Genomic DNA, 16439 nt, shown 5'->3' with positions numbered 1-16439 from the left:
ACACTCTCACAGTGTGAGACGGGACCCCCGTGGAAGACCCTCAAGGACCCCTGGGTGTCCCCGGTCGCGATGCAATGCAAAACGACACAGCTGCAAGACGACACGCTTCGACAACGCAAAGACATGTTGAAGAGTGTCTCTCACATCAACGTGATAACATATTGTACATTTATTTACAGTAGATTGGTGGCCACCTAATCCTGGCAGTGTTGGCAGTCTTGTGTAACTCCGTGGCTTGTATGGACCTGAAAGGCATTCCTGAAGAGCCTGGCAGTGTGAAATCACAACAGATCGTCCCTGTGTCGGGTGGAAACCTCAAGTGTCCAAAACTCAAGCTCAAATGCGTTGTTTTAAGCAGTGTTTCGAGCGTGTGGATCTGATACGTTTGATGCTTTTGTGTGACGCTTTAGTGTGATCAAGTAGGGCATTAATTTACAACAACAACAACATATGGAGATAACGAGGTTTCTGCCCGACAATATAACAACATTGCATTGTCAGATAACTGCAAACCACCATACATTAGTGGAGGAAATTAGCCAAGTCTACTTCTATAACTCCACTAGTTTAGTTAAATTGAGTTTATTAGTTTGTTTGTTTTTTCCATACAAAAACATTCTTAGTTCATCACAGTTTTTTTTTCTTGGTCTGGGAAAAAAAGGTATAGACTGAAGCCTAAGCTTATTACGTCTACCCTTTTGTCATTTAACTTAAAATAATAAAAATAAAATATGTATACCCCTTTTACAGGTTTCCAAACAAAAACAGTTCAAGTAAAAGAATAAAATAAAAGTGCTATACATTATAGTCGTAGTAATGACAGCTTTACTCTGTGTAGCTATTTATTTTACTTTGTTTTTGAATACCTTCTTAAGTTTATCTTATTCCACATTATTTCAGTTCATCATTACATCTATTCCATAGCTTGACACCCTTTATCGACCCTCCATCGTGACTGATGGCAGTGTGTGTGTGTGTGTGTGTGTGTGTGTGTGTGTGTGTGTGTGTGTGTGTGTGTGTGTGTGTGTGTGTGTGTGTGTCAGGACTCCTCTGGCGGGGATCAGCGACTTCTCTGGGACGAAGAACAGCATCATTCAGCTGTGTCTGGAACTGACCTCCACCGTGCAGAAGGTCAGCCACGTCTCACTGCTTTCACACCTTCATTCCTTTCATTTTATTATCATTGATTTATTCATTTTTAGAATATTTTTTCTAATTCCAATTCCTGAAAATTTGGTTTACATATTAATAATGACTCAATCCTAAATGAAAAAAAATAAACACAAAAGAGAGATATTTACTCGTAACCCATAAACATGGCTCTGCGACCCAGTGTTTGGGAAACATCGGAGGAGAGAAGGTTAAAAACACAGAATGATGAAAGAGAAGTGTTTCCTGCCTAGGGGGAGGCCAGGGGGGACTCTCATAACCTGACCAGATTGCGGCAGTATTGAGTTCACAGGTTCCCTCCTCCTGCCTGCATCTGGGCTCTCTCAAGCAGAAACGATGAAGCAGGAAGCAGCGGGACAACAATCTGATATCTCCATAATAATTTATGTAGTTTTGTTAGGTTGAGCTTACATTCACGCTGTGGCACCGCTTCAATATGTCATAAGTCTCACGTTGATTCAGCCTCTAGCGGTCCCATACAGCTGCATATCGCTCCGGACAGAATTGGTCCGGAGTACATCTCTCTGCCCGAGAGATACCAGACTCACCTTCTGGCAGAATGCAAATGTTGTCCAGCAGGGGTAGTGGTTCCACCAGGCTAGGACTCTCAGTCAGGCCTACTCGCACAATCCGCAAAGGTCTTCTGGCCTGGAATCCCTGCATCCTAAGTCGGATTCAAATCTTGGGCATCATGAGCCGTGTGTGTGCGTGTGTGCGCGTCCAGCGCACACAGTTCCACAACACAGTACAGTGTGCACATACAGTATCAGTGGCAAGTCACCACGCATGTTGCAATACACACCAACACAAGCTGTGGAAATCCAAACACTGACACACCTCACTGAGTGAGGGCCTTCAACACATGTCACTGGATCTTAACATGTACAGTCGGTCTCCATCAGGGGCTGTGACTCATATGGTGAGTGTACTTGCATTACTGTACTGTATGTTTGTGAGGACCACATGTCCACAAATAGACATTGTGAGGACAATTCACTGTACCTGGTCCTGGCAAGAGAAATGGTTCAAATGATAAATACTCGAGTCAAAAGTAATCAAAGAAAGATAGATATTACCAGTATGTACAGCATATTGTATCTGTCATTTGTTTAAAACTGTTCATTTTCATGATTCAAATTCAAAAACAGCAAAAGTAGCAGATCTACAACTACACGTGCCGTGTTTCGAGCTTGTGGATCTGCTACTTTTGATGCTTTGGTGTGACGCTGTATGATCACGTAGGGCATACAGTATATTTACGGAGAATAAACACGTAAAGTTCGAAAATGGAGATAAGGGGTTTCTGCCCGACAGCAACGATGTATACAGAAAGCAAATGTTGTATTAAATACAGCATATATGCACTTGATGTTTAGAACATTAGCATGTCAAGCTTGCAGATCCTCTGTTTTCACTATTCATCGTACGGCACTGCAAAAGCATACAGCGCTTAAAGTGGTTAAGGGAATTCAAAATGAACCATTTGCAATCAATTATCGAATGAAGTGCAAGCTGTAAGGGAACACATGTGTTCAGAATGTGTTTGGGGTGAATAAATGCCGCCTGACGTCGTTAACCGCTGGAGGAGTCTATCTGTGGGAGAGCGGCCCCGCATTCCGCCGCTCGCTCGGGTTCTGGTGTCTCGGATGGCTGTTTCACTTCAAGCCACTGTTTGTTATTGTGTCTCTGTTTACCATTCTCTGCGGGTTCCGAGATGTACTTCCAGATAGGCTGTGAAAAGATCTCCCATCTTTCTCCACAGTTGAGCCTCATTTATTTACACTTTAGCACATGCGCCACGTTGATCAGTTCAGATTCAAACCCACAGTTTTGTGATATCTATGAGATTTAAAACCCACAGTTTTGTGATATCTATGAGATTAAAACCCACAGTTTTGTGATCTCTGAGATTTAAAACACACAGTTTTGTATGAGATTTCAACCCAAGGTTGTGTGTGCTTTTTCGTTGCAGGACTGCACTGTTTACGAGATGGAGGAGAAGATCATGGAAGTCGTAAGTGTCTGTTTTGCTTCTTTATCGTCTCTGGCCAGAGATCCTAATCGCACACGTATGCACACGTACATACACACGCATGCACGCGTGCATACATAGTCGTACACACACACACACACACACACACTGACACCCACGAAAAAGATCTTTTCAAATATCGGCCGACAAAGAAAACACTCCCCATGCAGTCACATTGGGTTGCAAACGTGCACAAAAACACACGCACGTTTAGCCTAAATACACAAACACTCGCTTCCTCTTTCCTGTCATACTGTATGTGCTGGCCGTCCTTGTCCTTGGTGTGTGTGTGTGTGTGTGTGTGTGTGTGTGTGTGTGTGTGTGTGTGTGTGTGTGTGTGTGTGTGTGTGTGTGTGTGTGTGTGTGTGTGTGTGTGTGTGTGTGTGTGTGTGTGTGTGTGTGTGTGTGTGTGTCATGTGGCTTCACAGAAGCCCTTCTATCCACTTCCTGTGTTAGGTAACACTTCCTGTGAGGGTTCAACGAAACCCACCCACAACTTCCTTTAAAACACTTTCAACCTGGTGTCTCTATTTCTGGCCATTTTTATTAGGTGAAGGTTTGACAACATTTTCAAAAACAGCAGATCCATGAGCTTAGTAGAGGGGGAAAAGGGAGAAGGCCTGGTTTGGATCAGAACACTGTTACTACTCTCTGTTACTCCAAATTACATTAAAGGGCCTTCCCCTATTTCCAACCTACAGTATCTTCATGTAATTGGTCCTCACTGATGCTCATTAGTGACATCATCGATAGGGCAGGTTTGGTCATTTCAAACACGATTATATATATTTTTTTAAACGTATGTTTCATTTAATGCACGAACGACGGCTTCTATTTCAGCATGCTAACTTTCCATGAAGAGAAAGGCTGTAGTGTAATTCTTTGTAATGTAGTTCATTTCACTACGTATATTTTCATATTGGAAGATATTTTCGTCAATGATCATTGATCATGAATGTATTCTCTCTCTGTGTGTGTGTGTGTGTGTGTGTGTGTGTGTGTGTGTGTGTGTGTGTGTGTGTGTGCACAGTCAAGGGCTCTGAACCGTGTCTGTGAGCAGACGGTGCGTGTGACCTCTGACCCTTTGAAGAGTCATGTGACCTGCCTGGAGGAAGTCCGCATCACCAACGTCAAGCCTGGAGAGGGACTGGTGAGCACACAAATAGCGTATCAAAAGCATTTTAAGCTCAAATCCAAAATCTAAAATTAAATGACACATGCTGCCGTCCCAGTCTTAATGTGTTAACCCACATTAACCTCATAGTTGGCATTCACATTCAGCCACAATAGCCAAGATTGCCTATTTTTGTTGAAAGAGTTGACATTTTTATAGCGCTTTTCAACATACCCAAAGTTGCGTTTTATGAAGATAAAGAGCCGAAATGATGAAAAGATGATATTTTTCTCTATTCCAGGGGATGTACATCAAATCAACATATGATGGACTACATGTCATCACAGGAACCACAGAGAATGTGAGTGAGGGCACTCGCTTAATATGGTTTCAAATAAATTACCACATAATACTTTTGCCATCATTGAAAGGGGTGCTATACGACTTGTACGTGATGGGTTTTTGTATTTTCATAATAAGTGTTGCTGTAGAGCAGGGGTGGGCAACTTTGACGATGGCGAGGGCCAATATATTTCCACACTCACTCCAGAGGGCCACATTGCACATTACTGTCGTAGCAAAAATATTACTGTCGTAGCTGATCAAGCGGGTTTGTAATTGTAACAGCTGAAATCAATACTATATCAGTATTCTGATATTAACATGAAGGTGCATTAAGTGAAGGTGGGGGCCGCCAGTTGCCCACACCTGCTGTAGAGTGTTTCTTCACTAATCGGTCTACTCATCTGTCTAGACTAAATCTAAATCCATTTTAAGATCGGGATACCAGGTTGATCCAATACGGAGAGAGAACACTATAGAATTGAAGCTGATTAATTGTTTCTCGTATGATTGGATGAAGTTGGCAACTCACAAGAAAATGTATTTTCTTTTAAGCCTAGCGATTTTGCCCAACCATCCCACAAATTGATTTAAGTTGCAATCCATAACGTCGTACGCGTGTGTTGTTTAGTCTCCAGCAGACAGAACCCAGAGGATCCATGCAGGAGATGAGGTGATACAAGTCAACAAACAGACTGTGGTATGTGATACGCACGCACGCACAATGTCTTCCATAACGTTTTTCATGATTTTGCGATTTACAAGTCTGTCCCTATGAGTGCATAACTGAGTCAATAGGGAGCCGGTGTCCCGTTTCCACCCCTATAGTTCCGCCCCTCTGTGCCAAGAAATTTCGGGTGCTTTTGATGGTGTTGACGTGCAGGTGTTCTGTGCTGTGCTGTGATTGGTCCAGGTGGGCTGGCAGCTGAAGCACCTGGTGGGGAAGCTGAAGGCGGGACCAGGGGAGGTTGTGCTGGTGGTGAAGAAACGCCCCTCTGGGACATCCTGCAGCTTTGCCCCCGCGCCCCTGAAGAACCTGCGCTGGAGACCCCCGCTCGTGCAGGTACAATACCCAATTTGTGTGTGTGTGTGTCTGTGTCTGTGTGTGTCTGTGTCTGTGTCTGTGTCTCTCTCAGAGATGGGTGGGCCGTGTGCATTTCCAGAGCACAGTTGTGGTTGTTCCCAACGGAACCAACAGTTAGAGAAGGAGATAATGTTCTCTTGCCATGGCACAAATCATTGTGCACAGACGGACGCATCATGATGAAACAGGGTGTTCCTAGCTTAGGACAGCCATCATGCCATGCACACACAGTCACACACAACACTTCCTTGGTTAAATAGAGGCTAAAGTCTTGGAGGCTTTCAATTCATGTCTGATGAATAAGAGGCTAAAACCTGGAGGCTTTCAATTCATGTCTGCTGTTTGTTCTGCTGAGGCCCTGTCTGTTTGGGGCACAAGTCTTAATTAGAAACAACAGGTCTTCCTCAGCCTACCCAGAATGGGTTTGCGGGTGTTGTGTGTGTGTGTGTGTGTGGGGGGGGGGGGGGGGGGTCCTGAACAATGGACCCCTTCTTCTTGGAAGAACATGAAGACAGCGTTTAAACATGAACCTCACCCTCTTCAACGATGTCAGACGTCTATTGTGACATTTGTTAAAAAGTAACTTACTGGAGTACGACTTTGAGGTACTTTTACTTTACATGAGTATAGCCATTGTTCTAATACTTCTACTCCACTACATCTCTGAGGCAAATTAGGCAATTATTTGAAAACTTTCGTTACTTTTGGTACTGCAAAAACAACAACAACGATCTACAAGCTATTTTCGAAAAAAATTGACACATTTTTTAAAAGCTTTTCCGTATTTTTCTTTTGATACTTGTATGTACACAGGTATATTTTTGATGCCAATACTACTTTTGTTCTTTTAAGTAATTCAGGACTTTTAGTTACTTAAGTAAAAGTACATCTTCCACCACTGCTCCATCCAGAGAAGGTGACTAATATCGTTGCTGTCGGGGCAGAAACCTCTTATCTCCATGTTCTACATTAACACCCTACAGTCCTACTTGATCGTACTACAGCCTCACAGAAAAGTATTAAAACTAGCAGATCCACAGGACACATTTTGAGCTTGTAGATCCGCTACTTTTGTTTTGATGCTTTTGAATTTTAATCCTGAAAAGTAAAAGTTTTGGACATATGAGGTTTCCACCCGACAGAGACGATGCGTTAAAGACAATGGGACAATGGTGAATTGAGCCAGTTAGAGTTGGGTGTGTTGTTTGTTTTAGGAAGAAATGCAGGATGTGTGTTTAGGGCGAGATAGGCTGAAATGAATGCCCCGTAAAATGTCACCCCCACTAATCTTAGTAAAAGGTGCCCCTAAAGGTGGAAGGTCGGTCGGTGGAGTTCTTGGGTCATTTCGGAGCATGTGTACACACACACGCACACGCACACGCCCACGCCCACGCACACACACCTCATACCATTTCATGACACAGTATTGTGGCTTTAACCAATTTTGGGCGGGAACCCCTTTTGGTGTTTTAAACATTATGTTATAATTTAACTATTGAAAAATAGCAGATCTACAAGCTCATAGCGCGCCACCGAGTGGCGCGCTATGAACTTGTAGGTCTGCTATTTTGGAAAAATCGTTAAAATGTGCCTCAAATCTTTCCGAAAATTGTCATTGTTTGGAAGACTTTCTTTTTAATTTTGACGTCAGGAGCGGCACAAAACGGAATGGAGCTTGTTGTGTGTTTGGGCGGCTTTAGGGGAGAGAGAGCTGAGAGGCTCTCATGTGGTGAGATTCTGTCTGCTTCCATCTCACCCAATCATTGGTGTCGGGCAGAAAGATTCTCCATATTTCAACTATTTATGTTTTTTTTGTTTCGTGATTTAATTTGCTTTGTCTGTCGTGCAAAAATAGCCAATCAACCAGCTCCCAACGTGCTGCATCGTGGTGCTTTGTGAGCTATATGTAGATCTGCTATTTCCGCTATAAAGAAAAAAGCTAATCAAAGTGAAAGTTTGTTTAGTTTTAGTTTCGTTTTTTAGTTGCAGTTTATTTAGTCCCAAGCTCTTTATACTTTTCACTTAAATCTCACAAACAAAAACAAATGCTGTGGATTCATTGGAACACAGGTCCTTTTTTAATTTCCTGAAAAGTAATAGTTTTGGACATACAAGGTCTCCACCTGACAGCAATGAAGTGGAACGTCTTAGCTTGATGCTAAGCATTAATTGAAGCATTATGGTTCATGTCTGGAGGCCGGGAGGAAGTTACTGAGGAATGCTCTTCTACACTCAAATGCCCTTGAGAAAGCCAAGGTTGTTTTTTTTTAGAAGCATTGTTGTACTTCCTCTTTTATGAAAACATTGACGTCAACAACAATTCTGCTTCTGCCAGAAATGTTAAATGGTGCATTTATATAGTGCCTTATTCAAAGCACTTTACAATGTACATTACACCCATTCACACTCACATTCTCACCGATGGTGGAGGATAATCATGCAAAGCACCAACCATCTCACCGGGAGCGGTTAGGGGTTCAGTTTCTTGCTCAAGGGCACTTGCACAGTAACACCGGGGGAACCTGGGTTCGAACCAGGAATGTTTAATTTCACTATTCATAAAAATATCTGCACCGAAGAGCACCGAAGTCCTGACGTCACTGTCAGTAGAGGGCGCCAGTTCACATGTTCGTGTACTTTTTATTGTCTCCACCAGGCCGAAGGCATGGGGAGAGAGTATGTTTTGCACTCCGTCTGTCCGTCCGTCCGTGTGTGTGTGTGTGTGTGTGTGTCCGTCCGTTAGCAGCTAATCTCGGCCACCGTTAACCCGGTCGATGCCAAATTTTGCACACACACTCCCTGGATGCCAACGATGAACCTCTGCCCCAAACTTTCCAGAACGGCCTGTTATAGCGCCACCAGGAGGCCGCTTTGTGCAAAACAAGTTTTTGCACAGCACACCTACAGATTTTGTCCAAACATCACGCAAATTGGTACACAGTCTCTCTAGAGCCATTCAACCAAACCAGTCTTTCAGATTTCTCAGACTCCATCCTGATTGGTTAAGATTGGCTTCCAAAGTTCACAGGAGTGCTCAGTTTCAAACAAAATGCTGCAAATCATGAACACATCGCGTGATTTCCGTGAAATTGTGCACCCACATTCCCACTAGGCCGAGGACAAAATGCCACATGAACAATTTCAACTCAGCCTCAAGGTGGCGCTATAACTGGCCAAAAAGTGTTTTTACCTCTAACTGCACGGATCTGTGGATAACCTGGTGGAGACCTGTGCCCAGAAGGGCACTTTTTCTAGTTTGCATTGAAATCCCCAGAGATTTATATGAAGAGATTTTAGATCTCTTCATATAAGAACTGTGTTTGAAAAATAAACCGATCATCCCAGCCTTTTCACTCAGATGGATATGAAGCGACTATATAAGCGACTGAAGGTGGAAATGTACAAATATACCCAAAGAGTAACACAATAAGCTCTAGAAACGAGTCAAACAACCCAGAGACTACATTTCCGGGTAGGCGGGGTGGCTGCAGCTGCCCGTCGCACAACATAAACTGACATGTTCATTTATTTTTATTTTTATGTTTTGTGGTTAGTACGAGTCGAGTCACCGCCAGCTGAGCTTATGTCAACGAGGAATCTCAGGAACGTTTTCAGCTGGATGTGACGTATATTAGCAGCGACATTGCTTTCATAATAGTTTCAAGGCTTTTGCGGCCAAATTAATTAAATTTTCTCCAGAAACTGGCTGTATCAAATATGAATGGACATCATTAACGACGCACAGCCACCCCCCTGACAGAAAGGCCGGGATGATCGGTTTATTTTTCAAACACAGTTCTTATATGAAGCGACCTAAAATCCCCCTATGGGGATTTCAATGCAAATAAAAGAATACATGAACCGGTGTACTGGCGCCCTCTACTGAAAGTGACGTCAGACTTCGGTGCTCTATAGGTGAACATCAATGCACCAAGTTGATCTGTTTGCCTCATACATTTTGTATTTTCAGTTATTCATCATGACATTGATATATCATACATAATCAACATTAAAGGTTTAATTGACAGGTGAAATCCATGAACTGGCCAATAACGACTCTTGTTTGATACTGTCTCGTCCTACCAGGCGGCCCCAGGTCTACACAAAGCCCCGCCCACTGAAGACACTCTGGACGCTCACGCCAAGAAAGACAGACCCAACATCCTTGAGCTGTACCTTCCTCCTCCTCCAAATGTACCCTACATCCCACGGTAAGAACCTCGTATTTATCGTAGTTATAACTTACTGGAGGTCCATACAGGCAACATTTTTGATTGCTGAATATGACCCCCTACAAAAAGGGGGTCATATTATATACTGGGGACTAGACTTGTTGAAAAATAGGAGTCGTCTTATATTCGGCACAATAAGGTAATATTATTTATATTATTTTATTTAAATCTTTTGAAATAATTTTAAATGTAGGAAAAGAACATGGGATTTTTACTCGAGTCATGACCCATAAAAATACTTTTTCCACCACTGGTAAAATGTTAGTTCTCTCTCCTCCGTGTCGTGTTGTGGTGTCCTCTCCAGGGATGGGAGCACACATGCCAGTGTGAAGCTGAGGTGCAAGTCTCCCAACTCCTACCTGGACGTGGACGGGAGGAGGAGGTTCACCGTGGCCGACCTAGAGCACAAGATGTCAGTGGCAGCTCCTCCCCCGGAACCCTGCCTCCTGCTGCAGGCTCCTGTACGCCTCCGACAGAGGGCCTCCACACGAGGTACACACACACACACACACACACACACACACACAGAGGCCTGAAACCGATACTACAAATCGTCTGTTGCGTGGAAAAATCAGTTTTGGAACTTTTCAAGATTCAAATTCCAAAACGTCAAAAGTAGCAGATGCACAAGCTTGTAGATCTGCTACTTTTGATATAGTTTTTTTATTATTATTATTATTTGTTTGCATACTTCTATTAGTCTTCTATTATGTCTATGTATATTTGTATGTGCCTCTTATTTCATATGGTGCAAGATACCGGGGTTGTGGCTCTTTCAGAGCGGGAACTCTGGGGGGAGAGGAGGGAAAAAAGGGGGAAAAAAATGTTCGAAAAATGTTGTATAATATTTTCGTGTGAACATTAATAAAAAAAACTTTGATAAAAAAAAAAAGATCTGCTACTTTTGATGCTTTCGTGACGCATGTAGTGTGATCAAGTATGGCGTTAATTTACAACAACAAAAACACACACACACAAGAAGTTAGAATATGGATGCTATCATTGCTGCCCGACAGCAACGATAGCCTTCTAAATCCTAAGAGTTATGAAACATTTATGTTGCTATTTCTACTGTATATAGCTCAAATCTAAAATGGCACAGATGGGTTATAATGGTGTTTATTTGAACTGTTTGATTTGCAGGTAAACCTCGTCCGTTGTCCATGCCAGTGAACCCTGGCTCAGTGTTGTCCGATACGTCCTCCAGACCCTGGCTGGCTCAGGGAAGAACAGGTGAGCATGCTGTATATACTGTACTGTACTGTGCATGCTTCCACAGAACTGTGTGTGATACACAATACACCCTCTTCTCATAGAACAACCATGGACCGCCTCCAACTAATCCAAAACGCTGCTGCCAGATTGTTTATCCAGGTCCAGCATCACTCGAGTTCTGCCTCCTTGCACTGGTTAATTTCAGGGTCCCATTCAAAGTTCTGCTGCTCAGCTCACTTATAGAGCTCTGCATGGTCAAGGCCCCAGAATACTTCACAGGCTCATTAACCATGCTGGACATACTGGAGCCTGCATGCTTAGAATTGTTACCCTGTTGTTCATTAACTCTGAACCTCTGCTGACCAATTAACAGCGTTGGCTTTTTATCCTTTGTTAACACTACTGATACTGGCTTCACCTTGAGCTGTAAGGGTGTGTGGGGTTTTGTTCTGTTATTTTCTTAAGTAGTTTGTCTAAGATAGCATGGTAACTATGCTATTTGAGCTGCAATGAAAGTGTGATAAAGTATTATCTGGTATTTTGTGGGTATTCATTCATTTAATTGGTGTGAGATATCATTGACCTTTTTATGGGTTTTGAAGCCAGGTGGAACCTATAGATTTAACCGTTTCTTTTTGTACTGGAAGTGTAGCAGAGTCGCTCACAGTCTAATATCTCCCCTGAGTTCCAGGGAGTGTCGTTGGCAGTCAATGTGTGAAGTAAGGCCGTTTTCTGACTCTCCCCTCCTCTTCCTCCTCCCTCCTCAGGTCAGGACCCCCTCCACAGATACCTGAGCAGCGAGCGGATCCCCAGCACCATCGCAGAGGACGAGACCCCCTGCTTCCCCCTGCCGTACCGCGGGCCCGCAGTGGACCCCCGCCACGGCCTGGTGCGCGGCGTCGACCACATCAGAGGGAGCCAGTGCTTCATCAACGCCGACCTGCACAACAGCGCCACCATCCCATACCAGGAAACTCACGGCACCAAGAAAGGCCAAGGGGGAAAGGCCGCCGCTGCCATGGCCCCGCCCCCCACCACCGTGCTGTCTCCACCCACCGCTCGTTCTAAGCCCGCCCCCTCCTCCTCCATCCTGGGAGGCTTTCTGTCCCGCCTGAGGCTGCTGAGTCACTGAGAGTTTAAATTCCATATATTTATATTTTTTTAAACATTCACAAGGGGTTTCTGCCTTTATTAGACACTTTAACCCTGGGGCGTCCGTTTTTTTTCGGGCACGTTATTACTGTATAGGAGATTTTGAAAAGCTGTTTGAAAATTTGACAATTTCTGAACATTTTTTTAAATAGGGCTTAATAGTGGATAAAGGAGCACTTGACACATTTTCAACCTATCTTGTCTCCTCACTAATCCGTCTACACTCTGGCTGTGGACAGTTCAGAATCCTGCCTAACAGTGACATCATCGGTAGATGTTTTGTTTTATATTTTATTAATGCAAGAACAATGGCTTCTATTTCAGCGTGCTAATAGCTTGGAATCCCCATTGATGATGTCATTGGTATCTGAACTGTCCAGTGTCCACATCACACCAAAGAGATACAAAGAAATTAGTAGACAGAAATGGTGCCATCTTTTAATTAGCATTAGTGACCACCAATTGAAGATTAGGTTGAAAATGGGTGAAGAGATCATGTAAAAAGTTGCGAGGGACACAGAGGATATGATCCAACATATGCATCCCCCCCTACACACCGTAGCTCACAACGAGTGAGGAATATGATGCCTTTGTTCGATGGCACTTCCACGAGACAAATATCATATCAGGGTGAAAGTTCCTCAGCTAGTGAACTGTGTTGGCGTGCTCAAGAGCAGAACCCACACAAGAATCTCAGATAGCAATAATGCCACATGGTTATTATAATTATTGCGGCTGCTGCAATACCACTTGTGCCTCTGTTATGGATTATGTAAAACACTGTCCCAATCCTGCTGCTGCAATCTTCACTCAGTATTATATTTAACAAGACTTTTCTATCCTGTATTTTCTTGGAGCGGACATGGGACGTTTGTTCACTATCTTGCTCAAGGACACTTTGATATCTCAGTTATGAGAACCTGTGACCTTTTGTTCACAGGACAGCTTCTCTAACCCCCAGTGATTTCAAGCAACCCCCATAACTCTGAGTGCGTACAAATGGAAACAAATGGACAGGTCTATTTGTTTCCATATGTACGCTCTCAGAGTTAGACATGCATGGGTCCATTTGGATCCCCCTCAAGGAACTGTTGCGGTCCCTGGACTCCACTTTGAGAACCCTTGCACGAGACCACCTTGCTTGGTGGTTGAAATCTTCAAGAATCGGCACCAGCGAGAGCAATTTGCGGTTAAGTGCCTTGCTCACATGCTCCTCGCTAGCAATTGTTCTTACAGTTCCTCTGTACCCAGACTTTACATGGCGCGTCTTGGCATTCGATTCATGTAACATACGTTTTTGGCTATGTTCAGACTGGCCCCGCTAATCCGAGATTCAGATTGTGTGAATTGGTTATCAAATCAACACATGGAAACTGGTCTTTGTGAATAGGATTTGAACCACATTCCTAGATGGATTGAAACGTGATTGAATTCTGATTTCAAAAGATGTGTCTCAGTCACACTCTGACACTGAAGTAGATCTGCAAGCTCACAACCGATCTGACCACTTACAAATTGATTTTGCCTGTGGTCTGAACTAACTTAACTAAGTAGGAATCGTCCATTTTGGACGGGTTGTCTATTTCCATTTGTGCACTCTCAGAGTTAAATTAACACTGAGGATATTACAGTGTCGATAGGGGGGTTCCAGTATAGATTATTTATTTAGGTGATTCTCAACCTTTTTCATTTCAAGGACCCCCCAGTTTGATATCGTCTCTGTCGGGTGGAAACCTCATATGTCCAAAACAGCTAAAGTAGAAGATCGTAAAGCTCGAAATCGAAAAGAGCTTGTGGATCTGCTACTTTTGATGCTTTTGTGTGACACTGCAGTATGAGTAAGTATATGGCATTTATTTACAAATGTTTTGAATATGGAGATAACATAAGAGGTATCTGCCTGACAGCGACAGTTTGCCCATTCGATTTTTGTTTTTGTTTTCCCTTTGGGGCCCATGGGGCTTAGCGCCGGGCTTACATCAGCACGCGGCTAAAGCACAGAAAAGTGTGAAAGCACTTGAAAAGCTGCTGTTACTGCACATTCCTCTCTCCAACAACCCCAGAGGACTGTAATACCAGAACCAAGAACACTTAACTCCTTGCTTCTCTTATCTAAGCTATCCTTACTGTTGTAATTACTTAAATTATTTAGTTAGCACTGACACAATGCCTTGTAAATATCTATGTCTAAAAGCTGTCTCATTTTCAAACAATATTTCTGTATATATTGGGGACCAGTGTGTTTGTATTTCAGTGCTATATAGACAGAATTCAGGTGAACTTCTCTAAAGCTTTACTAAGTCACATGGAAATTATGCAATTCTAACATGTGGCTTTGAAGTTGTATATCTGTTCCACATTGAAACATTTCTCATAGCATTGTGAGGTAGAAGCGTGTGTGTGTGTGTGGTTGCGTGCGTGTGTTGAACCTGGGTCAATAGTGGCATTTATACAAATAAATACATATGGGTTTCAAGTACAGATCGTTACAAATGTACCTGAAAGTCCATTTACTACACTTTTGTCTGACTGACTATTTAAAGGCTGATTATACCTTACACTGCCCGCATTGTGTTGGTTCAGACACCCCTTTGCTGAGTTGTAACAAGTCTAACAACACAAAATGCTGCTACTATTTTGACCAGTGGTCCTCAAATGTTTTAATTTCAATGACCCCCATAATATAAGTGTACACATGTATACACTCAGGGTTACAGACCCCCTATGGAAGCCGGAGGGTCCCTGGAGGACCCCCTTTGAGAACCACAGATTTTTGAATTTTGACCCATTAGAGTGGGTGTGATTATTTCATCACCATCTGGTCTTAAACATTTCAAGTGTGGCTTTATACTTTGGAATGTAAGCTAGTAGATGCAATGCGACAATACAATAAATTCAATTTAAATAATCAAGAGCATATTGCCTGTCTTGTGTCCTTACTTGCTGCTGTAGTGATTTCCACATTTCTTCTCAGATAATTCAATCATTATCTATTCTACACTGTACAATTATCAGTGTTAACTCTGAGAGGGTACAAATGAAAAAATATTTCACCGTATGTAGTATGGGTATAGATTGCAAACGAAAGCATATAAGTCAATGCAATACAAAAACTGGTACTTTGAGGTCAGCTGTATGACATGCTAATATGCTAGGCCTTAAACCCCCACTTTTATTTCTTCCTAGTATGATTTAAATGTATTTTATCTTGTTATGACTTTTTGTAAAGCACTTTGAATTGCCTTAATTAAAGTGTATGGATGGTGAAGTGTTTGCTCGCTCAACAACAGTATTGTAATGGAAACGGCGCCATCTAGTGGTCAACCTCGTTACCACACTTAAACAGATTAGCAGCATCTGTCAGAGGTTGAATTTGCATGTGAAAGTGAACTTTTCTAAACAGCTTGCAGCTCTAACAATAAGACACATCGGGAGTGCATGCAAGAGTGTAGTCAGAAAATACACATACTGTATACTTATTGATGAATTAACAAATTGTGGTACCAATTTAATTATCTTAATAGATGTATTTGTAATTGCACTAGAAAGCAATTGATTTTTGTATTTTATGGCTATTTTTGTTTTGATCTGCTACTTTTGATGCATTTAGAATACGGATAGATTTCTGACCCACGCAACGATACTGTCACTGAATATTCTAAGGTCCTGCCCAGACTGGCATCCCAAATCTGATTTGTGGGCTATCCAGATTAGTCGCATTGTTTTTATGCAGTCTGAACAGCAAAAACAGATTTGAATCACATTCCTCAGCCACTCCATTTCAAAGACAAATATTGCACTTTTGAATCCACTTAACTACAAGTAGTAATTAACCAATCATTAAGCCATATTTCAAATATAGTGGAAATAAGATCTACAGTACAAGCTCACAATGTGTTGCGATGCATTTGTGAGCTTGTAGATCAGCAATATATTTTTTTTTAAGTCAAAATTGTAAAACAGCAATGTATTGATAATAAACAGAAAATATACTTTGTCATTTGTGCTGTTAAATTCTTACTGTTTAAACAAGTGCTCCAGTACTTTAACTCAAGTAGGCCTACACATTTGTTTGACAAACAACTTTCACTTGTAGTA

At 42.5% G+C, this 16439-nt stretch overlaps 1 protein-coding gene across 1 annotated transcript in view; it reads left to right on the top strand.

Moving 5' to 3' along the window:
- The window catches only part of LOC310876230 (connector enhancer of kinase suppressor of ras 3-like), a 45173-nt gene extending 29918 nt beyond the window's left edge, over positions 1-15255 (top strand). The window contains exons 4-13 of the mRNA XM_083789700.1: positions 1044-1131; positions 3143-3184; positions 4233-4352; positions 4618-4677; positions 5290-5358; positions 5572-5721; positions 9829-9953; positions 10279-10466; positions 11118-11207; positions 11957-15255. Coding sequence (XP_083645826.1) covers positions 1044-1131; positions 3143-3184; positions 4233-4352; positions 4618-4677; positions 5290-5358; positions 5572-5721; positions 9829-9953; positions 10279-10466; positions 11118-11207; positions 11957-12321 — 1297 coding nt within the window. The 3' untranslated portion in view covers positions 12322-15255. The remainder of the gene's footprint in view (positions 1-1043; positions 1132-3142; positions 3185-4232; positions 4353-4617; positions 4678-5289; positions 5359-5571; positions 5722-9828; positions 9954-10278; positions 10467-11117; positions 11208-11956) is intronic.
- Positions 15256-16439: the final 1184 nt, after the last annotated feature.

Source organism: Protomyctophum parallelum (genome assembly GCF_964188405.1).
Source record: "Protomyctophum parallelum genome assembly, chromosome: 19".
Classification (NCBI taxonomy): domain Eukaryota; kingdom Metazoa; phylum Chordata; class Actinopteri; order Myctophiformes; family Myctophidae; genus Protomyctophum; species Protomyctophum parallelum.
The sequence above is the reverse complement of the archived record's forward strand: the minus strand, read 5'-3'. Positions and strand labels throughout refer to the sequence as shown.